Below are 18040 nucleotides of genomic sequence, written 5' to 3' on the forward strand. Positions count from 1 at the left end.
ACAGCCAATAGGAACACAGCTTACTGGAAGTCCAGAGGGCTGGGTTAGTGAAGGAAATTTAGTTTAAAGTTGAAGCAGAAAGTTAACAAAGAAAGTTGAAAACCACCTTCTGATACCTGAAATCTCTGAGTTTTCACACAAAGAACACCTGAAGATGTCAAACTGGTTTCATAGTAGAACCATCATTGTAAAAACGTCATAGTATGGTGTGTTGCTCAAAAAACATTAGGACCCGGCTGTCAGGGGACAAACATGTAAGAAACATGAGAACAGAGAGAACCCAACCAGTAGGTCACAGTTTATCATCCCCCAGTCATCTCCTGAAGTCCATATGGTGAGAGACATCAGTATCTGGTTGTTAATTTACCAGAGGATGCTTATAATCATGCTGATGTGGTCTGTACTCTACAGTATTTTAGTGACTCAATAAATGCCTAAGTTGTTTTTTTAAATGCTTTTTAGTTTTTAATAAACATTTAACAGCCTATATGTAATCAATAAATGGTCTTTGCCTAACTTAAGAAAAATTCACTCAGAACTCTGATATGTTAACAGTACTAAATAAATCAATAAATACATGCATACACACAAAAATAAGTTAATACATTAACTGTGTTAAGATAAGATTTAGATTTTTAAAAAAGTAGTTTATGTTTTTGCAGAATCCAGTATTGCTCACTGGTTGGTCATTACATTTTATTAGTTTGATTTCACTGTTTAAAATGATGCCACCTCTTTTCACACAGAACCTGTGATAATAAAACAATACAAAATGTTTAGTTCCGTGTTAATAAAGCACTTAAAGCTTTAAGTATGGCTAAATGCTTTTTTCAAAATTAAATACATCACTCCTTAGGTGGTAGTGGCCCCAAGTTCAGTAAAGTTGGAAAGATATTCACAGATTCAGACTTCCAGCATCAATAACTCATTAGATATAGGTTGTCAAAACATAAACGGTGCCTCTTTCCCATTGTTGCAAGGCAGACAATGTGCTACAAGCCCAGTTTTATCAAAAGTAGCTGTCTTTCAAGCTACAGGAATAACATTGGTGTCTATGGAGTGAACAGGGTCCGTCTGCAATTTGCAAAACCACTGCAACAGTAAAGAGAGACAAATATTCAATAACTTCACTCTTATACATCGTAGTGTCACTAAAATCACTGCAGCCTTCAACTGGCTCCTGTTGACAAAGTGTTTTAACAGAAATGTAAATGCTGTAATTTGATTCTTTTAATGAACCATGTAACTTGAATGGATGTGATGCTGGTGTGACCACAGTGCACACGTCTGATGTTGCTCACAGTGGTCCAAGGGACGCTCATGGAGTTTGTGTGTTTGCTCAGACCCAGGAAAAATTAGAGGGAACATTGGTGGTGGCAGCATCATGATGTGAAGCATCCATAATTAATTCAACAAACGTTAGTCTTCCATCGTTCAGGTCTGATGTTTTCATCCATGTTTCAGCTCTTCAGAGAACTTAATGTGTTCCTTCAGTTTATCCAATAACTCAGTTTCTTTTGCACTTTTCTTGTTTTCTAAATTATTGTGAACAGAAATGTGCTTCTCTGCAGTACCACACAACAACAGTGATCTGAATGTACTTACTATAAAATAACAACAATCAATCGACACCAACACAAGGAACAAAGAAAGTCTGTGAAACTTCCAGCTGCAGAAAGCTCTTTATTGCTGCTTTCCACTTTATGAACTGTACGTGTTACAAAGTTGGAAAGAAAAACAAAGAATCAAAGGAGCGGTGCAGTTAGCATTCATTTTTCTAATATCTCTCTTCATGATTTGAACGTCTACATGGGTTAGCTGTAGCGATGCTCCGATCAGCAGGGTAGAGGAGGCTCCCTCAAAAACAAACCACAAACTTAAACATGAAAAACCCAAAACCTGACATCTTTAGACTAAAGATTGAGACTTATTTTAGGTGACTGAGATGCTCCCAACAGTTTAGTGTTCATATCTGAATCAGTGTTGAATCTAAAAATCTATATAAACAACCGAAACACACAGTTGTTGAGCTAAATGTAAGGGAGGAGACGTGGAAACCAATCAAGGGTCGACTGCGCGATAAAAATGATCCACCTAATAGTAGATCTGGTGGTTTCAGACGGGATCCTATCCTCATGTGTCCAGAACTGGTCCGTCGGACAGCAGAGCGGCTCCACACCTGTACGCTGGAGATAGATAGTTTTACTGTCATTGTATTAAAATATACAACACAACTTACAGCACTGCTCCACATTGTGTTTGTCAGCATCAACATACACGCACTCAGTCATCATACATCAGTAAAATAACACCTATAATCAGTAACTAAAAGAACAGATTATCATAGTTACAGCACAGTTAAAAATGGTGACTGATAGAATACTGTAGCACCTCGTCTGTCAGAGGGCAGCAGCTCAAAAGGATGGTTACGGGGTTGTGTGGATTCTATTACAGCACATATAGGATGTAACTTCTCAATCAGACAGCAGGGCGGCGCTACACATTGCTACATGGGATTGTGAGTAAACAGCTCTTTTTAAGTCCAACCACCAACTCTTAATTGGATTGAGGTCTGGACTCTGACTCAGCCTCCAGGACGGTCACCTTGTTGTTTTTAAACCATTTCTCTGAAGTTTTGGCTGGTTAATTCACCTCACTGTCTTGCTGTAAAACAAGTAGCACAGTACTGGAGGTGAAAACATCTTTTGGTGTTTACCGTCGCAGCGTAGCTCCACATGTCAATTCGATCTTGAAGTCTTTTCTGACACTCAGGCTGCAGGCTAACGCTCCCTTCCTGTAACGCCTCCATCAGACACGACATCTCTGTAGAGCGAGAAGGACCAACAAAGACACTGAAGAACATCACTGAAAGGCTTTTAAACTCTCCAAACTGTGAAAAAACTAAGTGTGCAGGTGAACAGTTAGAGGTTAGTGAGTTCACTGGAGTTAAAGATATTAAAACACTCACGTCGTCCTCCGAAAGGTGGGATGTCGTTACAGTGGTGTTTGATGTCCAGAGCGCAGGATGTGGAGAGGACCGGGTCCACAAAGATGTCCGCCTTACTCTGCTTCAGCATGTTCACGACTTCCTGCAAACAACAACAAACAAACAGTGGAGTTTCATATCACACCACGTTCAGCGAAACCTTCTTTATTTTACTGTACTTTCATTTCACCTTTACTTTCTGCAGCTGCTGTTTTCATCTCACAATATTTTGGCTTTTTCTTGTAAACATTACAGAAGGCAGTTAGGCTTCAACTGATGACTACAGCGAAAATAACTCTTAATGCTTCAGCATACCGAGACATTTTGGACAGAATGAGATGACATTAAAGTTCATGTGCGTATAAAAGCAGACGTCCGATTACTTCTGGCAATGTAGTGTGTACATATAGGTTTAAAACTGGGAACTTTTGTCTTTCTTATTGGTCAACAGTAGCATTTTTTGTGGTCTAATCTGGATTATTTACAAGAACATCACTCAGTTTAAGCATCGACTAAACTTTTTTTTCATCCACATACTGCAAAAACATTTTCAGTACATGAAGATAAAATCCTATTCAGTAACATTTTGACATTTAAAATACCCCAACAATGAGGACACAGTGACACAAACGCACCATTATACAGCCCTCTCGTTTGATTTCCAGCAGGTTGTTTTTCAGACACTCCAACACCTGACCGGTCTGCTCCTGAGCCGCCGCCTCCTCATCACACAATCTGGAGATCTACAGGAGAAAATAACGACAGCAAGGGAAATAAAAACTGAGGATATTTGATGCAGACAGAGTCACAGATCTAAGAACAGCATTTGTTGTGTCAGCTGTGCAGTCATGAAGGCGTCTATACTACAGGACATGAGCACACTGTTGATTTAACTGCTGCTGCTGCCAACAGATGTAATAAAACCACATTCTGAGTGATGGCAGAACTGTTCTGTAGCATCTTTACCATGTTGTTTTTCTGGTTAATCCTAGAAACAGGCTGTTTGAACTGTACATGGATACAATATTTTCGAGTCTGTGAGGTGGGTGAGATTTGGCAGCTTTGAACATTTTTACAGACTGAATAGTAGTGAGTCACAACTGATGGGTTTCCTAAAGAATAAAGCTGGGGAGTGGATGAGGTTTTGTCCTCTGCTATGACAGCCTGCCTGGTTTTTATCTTTAAGTTTGAAGAATCAACATTAGAACCATCTGCGTGCTATGGTGTAGGTCCTGTCCTGTGGTTTTTCCAGCACGTCCCTCAGATGCTGATTTAATTAACCCCAGAGCCCGAGTCAAGTCCAGCCACAAATTTTCAGTTGGACTGAGTTCTGGGCTCTGACTTGACAACATTCACCTTGTTATCTTTACACATTCTCTTTGTAGCTTTGGCTAAATCTTCTACCAAGTTGCAGTTCTCTTAGAGACTGCATCAGGTTGTCCTCCAGTATTTCACTATACCGTCCTGCATTCATTGGTACTTTTGAAAGTGACTGAATACATAGTGTAGCATAGTGTAGCTTCACATATGGTCTTGGAGTCTTTTCTTACATTTAGAATTTGAAATTGGATGCCAAGTCAACACCTTGAACTCTTTCACATGTTTCATCATGAAGGTCTGCAGCAGCGTTTAGGAAACTGCTACATGAATGCAGGACCAAAGTTTCCAAGAAGAATATTACTGACGCTGCCTCCTCCAGCTCGACTTCTTCCCATTCTGCTGCCATTTCTTCTCCAGGAAATGATGCAAACAGACCCAACTGTCCACATGATGCGACAGAAAACATGGTTCATTAGAACAGGTCACGTTACTCCAGGATCCAGTTCGGATTCTGCTCTTGAGGAGCTTAGTTGTGGCCACTCCATCCGATCTGCAGCTCTGCATCCTATTACACACTAAGCTGTGCTGCTTTGTGTGTTGTAAAGCTTTTCTACAGTAGCAGTTTGTTCTGGGACAATCCGACCACACATACCAGCCTTCACTCCACACATGCAGCAGTGTGAAGCTTGTGTGTCTGGAACTCTGTAACTGCATCAGTGGTTGTCCTCTCGTGGACATCTTTGGTAGGTACTGACCAATGCAACCCAGGAACATCGCACAAGACCTGCTGTTTAGGAGAAGCTCTGACGTTTTCATCTGGTTCTCTCAAACTGACCCTTATCAAACTCTTTCAGATTCTCAAGCTAACTGTTCAGTTTCTACCGAACATATTCCTTCGACTAACAGGAGCCATTGTCATGAGACAATCAATGTCAGCGGTTTTGATGTTGGCCTCTATACACATACTCGACCTACTGTCGCAATTTCACAACATACCACTTTCATTCAGACTGCAGTGAGATGGTGTATCCATTCCCCCAATGCTGGCTTGTGCATATTCAATACGTACCTTGGAACCTTTTGCAAGCACTGGTTTCTCGTAGGACCGGTCGTAGTGGGACCTAATTATTATAAATCTGTTTAATGTGTAATAGATAAATTAACAATCTCCACTTATTTTAGCATCAGTTGGAAAGCAAAAACACACAATTTTTTAAAAATGTAACTGTAAATAAATTCAGGCATTAAAGGTTTAATGAGAGATGATCTGAAATGTTTGTACCTCATCTGAGCAGTGTATCTGCAGCTGAGGGTCCAGTCTGTAGTCGAGCGCCGACTCCTGCAGAATCTCTCTGATCTGGTCCTCACAGTCTGGAGACAACCTCTGAACCAAAGCCCAGCCAGAAAACACACTATTTAACACAACAATAATAAACAGGGTGTTACATATTTCCCTACCCACAGCATTAAAAGACATCCACCAATCAGGCATAACATTATGACCATCCATCCATCCATCCATCCATCCATCCATCCATCCATCCATCCATCCATCCATCCACTTTCTTCTGCTTATCCGGGGCCAGGTGGCGGAGGCAGCAGGCAAAGCAAGCCCTCCCTCCCCCAAGCGATGCTTTCCAGCTCTTCCTGGGGGATCCCGAGGTGTTCCCAGGCCAGATGAGGTATATAATCCCTCCGGCGTGTTCTGGGTCTACCTCTGGGACTCCTCCCAGGAAAGACATGTTCATAAAACCTCCAAAGGAAGTCTCCCCAGAGGCATCCAAATCAGATGTCCAAACCACCTCAACTGGCTCCTTTCGACGCGAAAGAGCAGCTTCTCTACTCCGAGCTCCCTCCGGATGTCCGAGCTTCTCACCCTATCTCTAAGGCTGAGCCCGCCCCCCTACGGAGGAAGCTCATTTCAGCCGCTTGGTTGTGGAACCCTTGACGTGCATGGAGGTTAGCCCAACTACATCTATCTGGTACCGCTCCACCTCCCGCACGAGATCAGGTTCCTTCCCCGCCGGTGAGGCGACGTTCCACATCCCCAGAACTAGTCTACACCACCAGGGGATGGTGCATCTACACATCTGCTCCTGCCTACTGCCCGGTGGACATAGCACTGAACCCCGATTTCCAGCCCTGCAAGTGGCGGGCCTACTGGGTGGTGACCACCTGCCTCATTTTGTGTTGGTCTCTGTTAACCATTGGTCCTTGACCAGAGGACTTCTCATGGTGTCCTATGGGGTCTGGAACCAGGACGTTAGCAATGGGTCTTTGGGTACTCTGGGTTGTGCAGTGGGTTCTCTGGGAATCAAACTTGTTCTGCTGCATCCTGTTGATGTTTGATCACAATGGGGTCTTGGAAGTTTGGAGATCAAATCAACATCTTGGGAGATTGTCATGTTCCCCAAGATGTTCCTGATTGATGTTTTCATGATGTGGTGGGGTGCATTTTCCTGCGGGGGTAGACCAGTGACATTTGGGATTTCCATTTAAATGAAGGAGTGTGTTTGTTCTGGGACAATGTTTATTTAGGTGTCTAAGTCTCATCAACACAGATTCCAAAATCCAAGGTTTTCCAGCAGAACATCACAGAGTACCAATATGATCGATGTTAGTAACTTCACCCATCAGAGGTCATAATGTTGTGACTGATCGGTGTACGTACATGTATTATTTTAAACCAACACAACTGTACTGGATAGTTTTGTGTAATTTGAAGCCTGCTGTATGTTGTTGTGGTCTAACCTGGTCGGGATATTGCAGCTTGAGGCAGGCGATGACTTGACCCTCCAGCTCGCTGTCCACGGTCGCCTTGTTAAGGACGGACTGACAGAACTTTGGGATGTCGGCTCGACAAACTCTCCTCAGCACCGGGTTCAATCTGTAGTCTGGAGGAGGAAGAGGAAGAGGAGGATGAAGTCAGACATCTGGTGTATGTGCTTGTCTGAGCCATGAGGGAACTATTTAGGAAAAATAACAGTTTGAGTGACATTTTTCTTATTTTTATTTGAAACATGCATTGTTCAATAGGTCTAATGTCTTTTCAAGTCATATTCATCTTCCTGCTGTAAAACTATTTTGCTGCTTGCTGTATTTGTTTCTTCGTCTTAGTGTTTGTGTACCTGTGTTCTGTGTGATTTGTCTCTTGATGACCATCTGTTTACACTTCCAATCCATCAGCTCGCTGTTCTTGTTCTGCTTCAGACACTCAAAGAGGTACCTGGAACTTGTCTCAATACAGAACCGCTGCAGGACAATATTGAATAAACAATCAAATCACTTCAAGTATCGTCTCGGTTTATAATAGCTGCTGACATCTGAGAAGTCACTTTACAGATTTAGATTTTACACAAAAACTTGTGATAAAATATGAAATACAAACCAGTGTTTCATAACAACTTTGGTTTTTGATCCCTTATTTCAAAAGCTGCAACTACTGATTTCCAGCCAATTCGTCTCAGTTGGTTAAACTTTAAAAGATGCAACATAATCTATTATTCCACAACAAAATTGCTTTTTCTTCTTTCTTTTCTCCCCTATTCATCGTCTCACACCCTCCAAGATTTATTTTCTGTATCTAAATTACTTATAATCAGCAGGAAAATGTTGCTTACACATTGATGAATCTGTATTACGAATCTATCCATCCTCTATCATCCATCCATCCATCCATCCATCCATCCATCCATCCATCCATCCATCCATCTTCTATCATCCATCCATCCATCCATCTATCCATCCATCCATCCATCTTCTATCATCCATCCATCCATCCATCCATCCAAAATAATCAATACTTTTACTTTGGGCGATAAATACGGATAATATTCAGCACTTTTCGATCCAGTGAAGTCCAGATTATCGTCTCTTGGTCACCTTGATCATCTGCTTGCAGACTCTCATCAGCTGGTAGTCGAGCTCTGGGTCGCTCATCTCCACCTCCTGCAGCCTGAAGATCCTCTGGTGGCAACGTTGACTGAGCTGCTTCTTCTGCTCCTTCAGACACTCGATCACCTGAGGAAGGAGGGAGGAAAAGAAGGATTAGTCTTAAATTTCTGATGCTACTTAATGTAATATTTTTACATAATATCACATAATCCTCACCTGAGCGTTTCCAAAGGCCACGTTGGGACACAGACGACTGATGTCAAACTTACAGGAATCATAAAACTCCGGTACCAGTCGAATATCCTCCGACTGGGATGAGAGAAGACAAAATTTTTTTAAAAGGAATTGTATTGTTTTTCCTATTAACAAAACTGTAGCAGCAAAGTGTCATGCTGTTATAGAGGCTACAAGATTCACCAGAGAAATCATTTGAGACATTTTATGTCTTGTGATGTAGTCAGAATAAACTGGTGCTTCTTGTTTCATGGAGGTTTCTTGTCACAACCTCATGAATAGTAAATGATCTTTGCCAACATCAGCATGGTAACGTTGCTGACATTTAGCAGGTATAATGTTTACAGTATTAAACATCTTAGTTTAGCGTGTTAGCATGTTAGCATGTTCGTGTTTGCTAACTGGTACTACATTAAATGCAGAATACAGCTGAAGCAGACTTTAAAGTACATTGAATTAGCTATTAGCAGGTAGCATAGATGTACAGAACATGGAGTTTCCTAATGAAGTCATTTTTTAAGCATATTTCTCTACTTTTATTCTCAGTGTACATCAGATATAATGACATTAACTGAAATTGTTAGTCGTATTGAATCTGTGAATCTTCTGCAGTTTCTAAACAGATTCATGGACAAAGAGAGTGACTTCAGATCCAAGCAGGGCTGGTTTTTATTGATTCATGTGTTATTATCAGGACTGGCATCATGTGACAGGTTGAACAGACCGTCGTCATGGATACGTGTCACACACAGCTGGTTCATCCTGAAGTTAAATTAACTTAACCTGAGCACCAACTCAAGCATCAAGACAAAGTGTGAAAACGCCCTGAGTGGGAGTTCAGTGAAGTGACACCACAACTGTTTGTGTGTGTTTGTGTGTATTTGTGTGTGTATTTGTGCGTGTGTTTGTGCGTGTTAGTGTTTGTTACCATCTCCAGCTCTTCCACTCGCAGCTGTTTGCGACACTTGAGAGAAACTCGCTGCTCTCGGGCGTCCTGCAGCGTATCGTTCCTCACCGTGGTGCTGAGACAGATGACGACGTCGACCCTGCAGGGAAACAGACACACGAGAGTGAAGTTAGTCGGTTTAAATCAACTGGACACATTAATCGGAGAACAAGTTCACATTAAGAATATGATTTTCTGGATCTTTTCATGGAATTCAAACTCACTTTTTCTTGATGTTTGGACACAAACGCAGAACGTCCTCCTTGCAGGCCATCTTGAACTTGTAGGAGAACCGGAAATCCTTCATTTGAATCTGAAAGGTGAGGATGGAGACAGAAATGAACATTTTAATGATTCATCAGCTCCTTTCTGCAAGTATTAAATGTAGAATCTAATTCATCACCGTCCACAGTACGTCCTGCAGACTAAAATTAACTCCATATGAATAGCGTTTTTTTTCCGCTGGTTGCTCAACACAGCTGTTAAAAATATACATAACAAGAATTCACTTATGTACACCTTCAGAATAAATAATGTGTGATCTACGAAGTACATTTAATTCTTCATACATGTTAAACTTGGATTAATTTATGCTAATAAATTGTCCCACTCATTGCATTTATACTTCTATTAATTATCAATTTATTTTTTGTTTATTATTATTAGTATGACAAGTTTTGATTATTCAGTTATACTATTATATCACTCTTTATTTTGTACTGCTATTACTGGTATCACTGCTGTAGTTTTCTGTGTCAATGTCAAACTGTAACTCCTAACTATTGCCGTTTCTTAAAGTTAAAATCCAAAATATAGATATGCCAATCTACTGATAAAATTAAATTAAATACATTTAAAAACTGCAGGAATATTTCCTAACTCATGAAATGATATTTGGATTTGGTATCTCTCAAAATAGGTAACATTAACTTTTTAAAGTATAAAAACCAACCTTAGAGGAAAATCTACTAATAAGAAGGCAAAGAGAGAAACAGAATCAGATGTTTTCTTGATAACTGACCAGCTGGAAATTCGTAACACCGACTGCACACTTGTCGTTCATCTCCTTCTGGTGTTTATTCTGAACCAAACACTCCATCAGATCACCGTCCTGGTTATCGGCTACATCCTGCACACACACAAACATAATAATTATTCAATATTTACATGCTCTCCAGGAAATTAAAATACAAGCAACAACCGAAATCAGCACTGTTTTACTGCACTCCATAGACTGTATAATAAATCTTTGTTATACAGTCTATACTGCACACCCACAAAATCAGTATTTGGAGACAAAAATTAAATTGGACTTGGGAGCACTGAATAATAATCACCCTGTTTTTACATTTTATGTCAGAAAACATTCCTAACACACTGTTATGGCTGTGTGGTTCCAGCAAATGGAAAATTTTATGCATCATTTAAGACACATATAAGGTGAGATTCAGCCTAAAATTATCGAATTAATCAAATTTTAAAAATAACCTGCATTTTCTGAGTTTTTTTTTTTTAAATAAATGAAAATTTATTATTTACAGATAGTTTAAAGAAATAAAATAACACACACTTCACTACAGGCACAGGCTGCAATTAGTGCAAACAATAATCTGCTAACTTAAGCTAATTTTTCTCTTTCTATCCTCTTATGAAGACGTTCAACTGCTGTTTATTTACGTGATATAAAACTTACTTGCTGACTCGCTGAAGCATTGAAAATGATTTTATAATACACAAGATATCGAGAAAAAGAGTAACTTAACATTACCAAGTCTTTCCCACCAGCTAGCTATAACTAGCCAGAGTGTACTCACTGCATTATGCTAGTTAGCTTTCAGAAGCACTAATTTACCAATTTGTTTTTAGTTTTATGATGAGGTTTAGCTGCTGCGTTATCTACTTGATATAAAACTATTTTACTGACATGTTGGACCATTAAAATTTATTTTAAACGCAAAAAATACTTAGAAATGGAGAAAATTTGTTTAATCAAGGCTTTCAGACCAGCTAGCCAAAATTAGCCAGACTGTACTCACAGCAGTTTTATGTTAGTTAGCTTTAAGCTGTGCTAATTTATCACTATCATTTTCTCCTATGATAAGAACTTGCTGCTACAATATTTCTGTGATATAAAACTCAGCTACTGACACTGGTCACACTGAGCATTAAAATTTATTTTAAACACAAAAAATTATAAAATTTGTAAATTAGCTTTAACTAAGGCTTTCCCACCAGCTAGCCAATATTAGCCAGAGCACAGTCACTGTGGGTTTTATTCAAAATGGTGTGATTTAATTGTTTATTTTGTAAAAAATAAGACATTTAAATAGCATGTTAATGGTTATCTGGCAAGGTACAATGTCAAAAATATCAGATTCAGGTTATATGTTGTTCAAATGTGTAGCTACTATGTTTTAGCTTTGTGGTGAAGCAAAGTTACATAAAAGAAAATAAGCACTAAAGCATTGCAGCTGTGAGTCTGTGTGGATTCAGGATTTACTGTTTTGCCCCTGAAGGTAAATAAAGTGTTGAAGTGTTTGTTCAGCCTCTGAACATTATATAAAAGTGTGTTTGCTCACATGGCAGTGGGCCTGGATGACGGGTTCACAGGCTCTGATGAGCAGAGCGTCAATCTGGATGTCCTAAACAACGAGACGGAAACAAGAATCATTTTAACACCTTAGCTTCTCCTGATGAGTATTAACAATGAGATATACAGTCTCCCTTCTGGTTTCTGTTTAGTTTTGGTGACCTCTGACTCCAGCTCTGTCAGGTTTCCCACCACGTCCCTGCAGGCCGACACCAGATCCTCCAGATGATCCTGCAGACACTCCAACTCCTGGAATCAAACACAGCAGCAAAGACACAACATGAAGGTTCTATAAGTTGTTTCTGAACTGTTCTGATTGTTTCTTTTCTATGAAACAACTTGTATACTTCACATAGGTCAAATTCAAACTTTTACTGCTAGTCTGGTTATCTAAAAGCATATTTCAACCCTTCCTCTATTTTCATTAAAACCTAGAGCATCTCTAATCAACACGCACAATATCTTCTAAGTGCTCACAGCTGTTACTAATACTGGAAAAAAATGGGGGCTCCACAAGCTACAGATATTTTACTATTTACACTTTTACAGCCTCTACACAGGAGGAGTTTTTCATGCTACTCTTACAACTAAATGTTTCACCAAGCTGAATGTATCGTCTAGCAAGTTGCTCCTCTGTTTACCATTTTTGAGCCATGCTGTATTTATTTTATTAATCAAAAATGTTAAATTTTCCTCTCAATCTTGCAAATATGTTTCCACTCTACTCTGTAAACACAGCCTGCAGTTCAGCTGAATGGTTTCAAATTTTTTGCCACATGACTGTGGGTTGCAGCTGAGTTACTGATAGCTTACTGTTGGCAGTAAGAAGTGTAGAATTTTTTTAGTTTTTTAGTTTATTTTTTGTTAATTTTTATATGAGACATGTAGAATAAGTGATTTTGATGACATTATTTCTGTTTTTACAGTTTCTGACACCCATAAATGCTGTAATTTTATTACTTTTTCAAAAGATAACATGTGTTTCAAACCTGTCGCTGGGTTTTGGGATTCAGAGGGTTAACTAAACCAACAGATATCATCAGCAGAAGCCTCACCTGTCCAGGTTCGGTGTCCTCCGGGCACCACTTTCCGAGGTCGGTCATGCATTCTTTCTGCAGCTCCGGGTTCAACTTCACGTCCAGCGCCCTCTGGTGGAGAATCCTCTGAACCTCCACCTTACAGTCCCCAGATAACTGCAAACACAAACATAAAAAAACTCAGACATTTCTTTACTGCAGTTTCATCTCAACCATCCATCCATTATCTATACATCATTTAATCCTCATTAGGGTCACAGAGGGGATGGAGTCTATCCCAGCTGACTTGGGGTGAAGGAAGAGGACGCCCTGGACAGGTCATCAGTCTATCACAGGGCTACACACAGAGAGGAACGATCACACTCACATTCACACCTACAGACAATTTAGATCAGGGGTGTCAAACTCAGTTTAGTTCCAGTTTCATCTAAAGTGGACCGCACCAGTAAAATCACAGCATAATAACATGTAAATAACCACAACTCCAAATGTTTCCGTTGTTTTAGTGCAAAAATTTTCACATTTAAGGAATTATCTTTTTACAAAACATTCTGAACAACCTGAAATTTCTTATGAAAAATAAATTAGATTTCAACAACATTATGCCTCAGTTTATCATTTACACATTACAACTTCCAGATCAGTGTTTCTACAAAGGAGCAAAACATTTAGTCTCAGGTATCTGGATCTGAACGATACAGTATTTTACTTTATGATCAAAGCAACAAAAGAGAGACAAAACACCAAAAACAACACAAAATACTACAAAAATGAGACACAAAACGACAAAAGTGAGGAACAAATTGACCAAAAATGAGACAAACGACACAAAATAAAAAAAACCTAACTCCTAACCCTACAAAAATTTAGACAAAAAAAGTTATAAAGGGACACAAAAATGTACAAATGACAAAAATGACACAAATTACAAGAATGATACAAACAAGACAAAAAAAGACAAAAGTGAGAAACACAACAATAAGAAAAAAAATAGACAAGCAACACTAGAAAGACAAAAGAAATAAAAAAACGACAAAAATGAGAAACAAAACAACGAATAAAGCAAAATGACCCTGAGGACATTTGTTGGGTTTGTGTTCTGTGCTGCACCCAGAACAACTCACAAAGGTCGGCAGTAAACACTGAAAGTCAAGTCATGAGTCATATGGAAAAAATCCTATGTAGTAACAAATTAACTTGCCTCTTTTTTTTAATCTCTTCTGAGTTTATTGCGTACATTAGTTAATGAACACCTTTGTGTGATTTTCAAATCTCTCTTAATCTTTAAGGCCTCAAGTTGCTTTGTCTTCAATCAGTGAGTTAAAGTATTTGGTTAAATAAATAAAATATTACAGCATGAAGTTGGAAGGATACTGAAAGTTTGCCCACCAGTAGATGATACTTTGATCTCTTACTATCCCAAAGTTCATCAACCTGCTCCTGATTCAAGACGTCCATCTGGCCATTTAGAAATTGACATGTTTTTTTTTCCTGTGTCAGCTGTGACTGACCATAACTCACCATTTCCACTAACATATGACAGTTAATGTATTTACAATCGGCCGACCCAAAGAACCTGAAAAGAATGACCAAGAATCCTTCCCTGAAAAACTCCATGGATATTTGGTATAAAGTGCGTAAGCATACTGGAGACACTCCATCTATTTCTTGCTTTGCCCCGATATGGGGTAATATGCAGTTCAGTGCAGGAAGGGCAGATGGTGGCTTTAATATCTGGAAAAATAAAGGTGTGCAGAAAATAGAAGATCTTTATATTAAGGGCAGCCTCCTTACATTTGAACAACTATGCCAGGTGTATGACATTCCTAAAAAACATTTCTTCAAATATTTACAGCTGAAACACTTTATATCATCAAAACATAAAAATGTAATGACTGAACTACCACTATCACATATTGAAAATGTCATTATTTCAAATTTAAAAGGACAGAAACAGGTTTCTTTGTTTTATGAGGCCTTGAAGTGTCACGATAAAGAGTCCACCACTGATGGACTGGAAGCGTGGCAATCAGATATACAAGAGAACATATCAAACTCTGAATGGGAGGCAGCATGTATAAGAGCCCAGAAACAAACTATTAATACCAGAATGAAGTTATTACAACATCAGTCGTTAATGAAAACCTATATCACACCAGTGAAATTGAACCGTTGCTCCCCTGACGTTCCAGATACCGGCATTAACTGCTCAGAAGAAAAAGGAACTCTGATTCACTGTGTTTGGGAATGTCCAAAAATACAAAGGTTTTGGCAAACAGTCGTTCAAACAATTTCACAAATAGTTCAACTGAAGTACCTCTTCAAGCCAAACTGTGTACTTTAGGTATATATCCAGAAAACTTTAAAGTTAATTCAAAACAATCGACTCTGATTGATTTTGGACTCCTGCAGGCCAGGAGGACAATAGCTTTATCTTCCTCCGATAAGCGTATGGGTGAAGGAGATGGAATATTGTACTGTATTTGAGAAACTCACTCACATGATCAGAGGTAGAACGGAGGAGTTTGAAAATGTATGGAGACAGCTGTTAAAATATCTTGAACAACAAGGTGTTGTGGGATGAACTGCTGAATGCTGAGCGTTTTGTGTCTGATGTAGTATTTTTTTTAAATTTTATTTTTTTTTAAATTTGTATTTATTTATTATTCCAAATGTATCTATTTTAGTTTACTTGTCTGTCTGTTTTGTCTTTTGACACCATATTGTTTGAATGTTTGCCTATATAATGTTAAAATATTCCATAAAAATAGTGTTTAAAAAAAGCATGACAGCTTTCTAAACACTGGTGATGTCATTCAGATAATATTCTCACAATGACATCGATCAAATACATCCTATGTATTAGAGATATATTTTTCAAATTTGTCCACTTTATTTGCAATTTCTGAACAAGTCCTGAATCTGAGAGGTCTTAAGCACAAAGCTGAGGTTTGCTGCATTCTCTCCATACACAAGAAACTTCTGAACATCTGCTAATAATCTGAAGACTCTATAGGACGTCTACTTCCAGAGATGAGGACATCTGAAAGTAGCATCTCCTTCAGTTTTCAAATGATTTATTGAAAATTTCCATTGGGTGAAAAATTATGAAAATGTATGAAATTCAGTTAAATAAATTTTAAAAAGGCTGATTTCAGATGTGAAAGATCGTTCCTATAAAGTTTCAAGAGACTCTGGGATGGTTGACACGGAATGACCCTTTATAAGCTCATTTTTGGAGGGAATTATGCTTTTAAAAGCTTCAGCAGAGCAGCAGATAAACCTTCCATCTGTGTTTGGAGCAGAACTTGGTCCTCTTCTGTCATTTAATATTTATGTCAGTAGTCAGAAGTGTGGCAGAGATTAAATCAGCGGCGAACTGCGGTTTCTTCTACATTTGGACTCACTTCCGCATCAGATCGGAACCTAACACCTCCAGCAGACCCCCTCATCTCCCAGGACCCTCAACCCTGCCAGCCTCTCACCTCTCTGCGGTCCTGCAGACACTCCAGCACGGCCAGGTCGTTGGTCCAGGTGAGCTCGGGACAGAGGCGGGTCAGGTCCTCCCGGCAGGCCTCCCACAGCTTCCAGCCGTCGGCGGCGAGGGAAGGTGCGTCACTCGCCGGGGGATCGGGGGTCCAGACGGTCAGGATGGGGGGCTCTGGAGGGCCGCCGACAGGCTCCAGGCCGAGGACCGAGCCGAAGCCGCAGAGAAACACGGAGGAGAAGAGGAGCAGCAGCGGAGAGCGACTGTACGCCGCCATCTAAACGGTCAAACTGTACTAGATGCCCCGCCAACCCGGAAGTGTCAAAAACCCTCAACAACTCCACCTCCAGCAGGTTCTGGCTCCGAAATAAGCTCCGTAGATCCAGAACTCTACACAGCAACAACCAGGAAAGACCGCTTTTCTACAGCTCAGGATATTTTTTTCTTTAGTTTTCATGGTCAAACCTAGAGATCAAATGACCAATCTTAAAATAATTCAATGCTGAATTTTATATAAAGCATTAAAGTCGTGTTTGATTGACAGGTCGTCTGGACACTCATTTACTGTAAACTGTGCGATGGAAACTTTAATTTGTTGCTCGAGCTCTGCAGTGTTTCATTGGAAATTCTTTATCAAAAGGCAGATTTTCAGATCTGTGCTGTAAAAATTATTTCAAACATAGTTTTAGAACTCTTCTATCAGACACTGACCTTATTTTGAACGATAGTGATCAAGCAGCAGTTGAGAATTATACTCGTTTCAAATTTACTCATTACCGTGAAAACACATTTCATTCTGTTACCAGCAGGTGGGGCTGTTGATGCATGAAAAACTTCAGACAAGAGTAAAAATCTGAAATCTGAAACTGGCACATACAAGCCAGTAAACATTTCAGTTTAAGTGCAATTTCACACAGGGTCAATAATAATAATAATAATAATGATAATGATAATGATAATAATAATAATAATAATAATAATAATAATAATAATAATAATAATAATAATAATAATAATAATAATAGGTGATGAACACATGGAGATACAGAGTACTAGTGAGTGTACCTGCAGCCTTTATGCTAAGCTAATTTCTTATAAGGACAAACAGCTACTATCTCCCCTTCAATGAGTCACAGTGTGATTTGTATTTCACTCATTAGTGTCACAACCCCTGCATTAAATAAAAGTGAAGGTTTGTGAAGTAGAGCTGCAAGGATTCATCTGTTACTTACATTCAAAATACCTAAAAGGAGATATAAAACATCAACAAAGATATGCAAAACTATTACAAAAGAAGACAAAATTGGGATAAAGAAGCACAAAACATCTAAAAATGATCCAAAACAACCAAAAAGATGCAAAGTAACTAAAAGGTGAAATAGAAGTACTACAAAGAGATGCAAAACACCCACACAGTGATGCAAAATCACTAAAATGAAACGCTAAACAACCACAGAGATGCAAAATAAGTGCAAGAAGATATAAAACAACCACAACAGAGACAAGAAAGCTACAAAGAAACGCGTGAAATCCATAAAGGGAAACA

At 39.2% G+C, this 18040-nt stretch overlaps 1 protein-coding gene across 1 annotated transcript; it reads right to left on the minus strand.

Moving 5' to 3' along the window:
• Positions 1 to 1663: 1663 nt before the first annotated feature.
• Positions 1664 to 16804, minus strand: LOC111581978 (Golgi apparatus protein 1-like). Its single transcript, XM_023290414.3, has 16 exons — positions 16493 to 16804; positions 13026 to 13163; positions 12133 to 12219; positions 11960 to 12022; positions 10402 to 10509; positions 9605 to 9693; positions 9363 to 9480; positions 8417 to 8509; positions 8189 to 8326; positions 7435 to 7558; positions 7058 to 7200; positions 5589 to 5690; positions 3622 to 3729; positions 2969 to 3089; positions 2717 to 2823; positions 1664 to 2186 (listed from the first exon to the last, which is right to left on the minus strand). The coding sequence occupies exons 1-16, from the start codon at positions 16769 to 16771 to the stop codon at positions 2031 to 2033; spliced, it is 1974 nt and encodes a 657-aa protein (XP_023146182.1). The 5' UTR covers positions 16772 to 16804; the 3' UTR covers positions 1664 to 2030.
• Between the last annotated feature and the right edge of the window lie 1236 nt (positions 16805 to 18040).

The sequence above is a fragment of the Amphiprion ocellaris genome, chromosome 1, assembly GCF_022539595.1.
Source record: "Amphiprion ocellaris isolate individual 3 ecotype Okinawa chromosome 1, ASM2253959v1, whole genome shotgun sequence".
In the NCBI taxonomy this organism is placed as follows: Eukaryota; Metazoa; Chordata; class Actinopteri; family Pomacentridae; genus Amphiprion; species Amphiprion ocellaris.

What these genes read in the sequence shown, in the direction of transcription:
- LOC111581978 (XM_023290414.3), bottom strand. Translation starts at nt 16,771, where the DNA reads ATGGCGGCGTACAGTCGCTCTCCGCTGCTGCTCCTCTTCTCCTCCGTG. An exon ending in GTCTGCAGGACCGCAGAGAG is followed by an intron (nt 13,164 to 16,492) that starts GTGAGAGGCTGG and finishes TTGTGTTTGCAG; the next exon opens with TTATCTGGGGACTGTAAGGT. An exon ending in TGTCCAAACATCAAGAAAAA is followed by an intron (nt 9,481 to 9,604) that starts GTGAGTTTGAAT and finishes GTTTCCCTGCAG; the next exon opens with GGTCGACGTCGTCATCTGTC.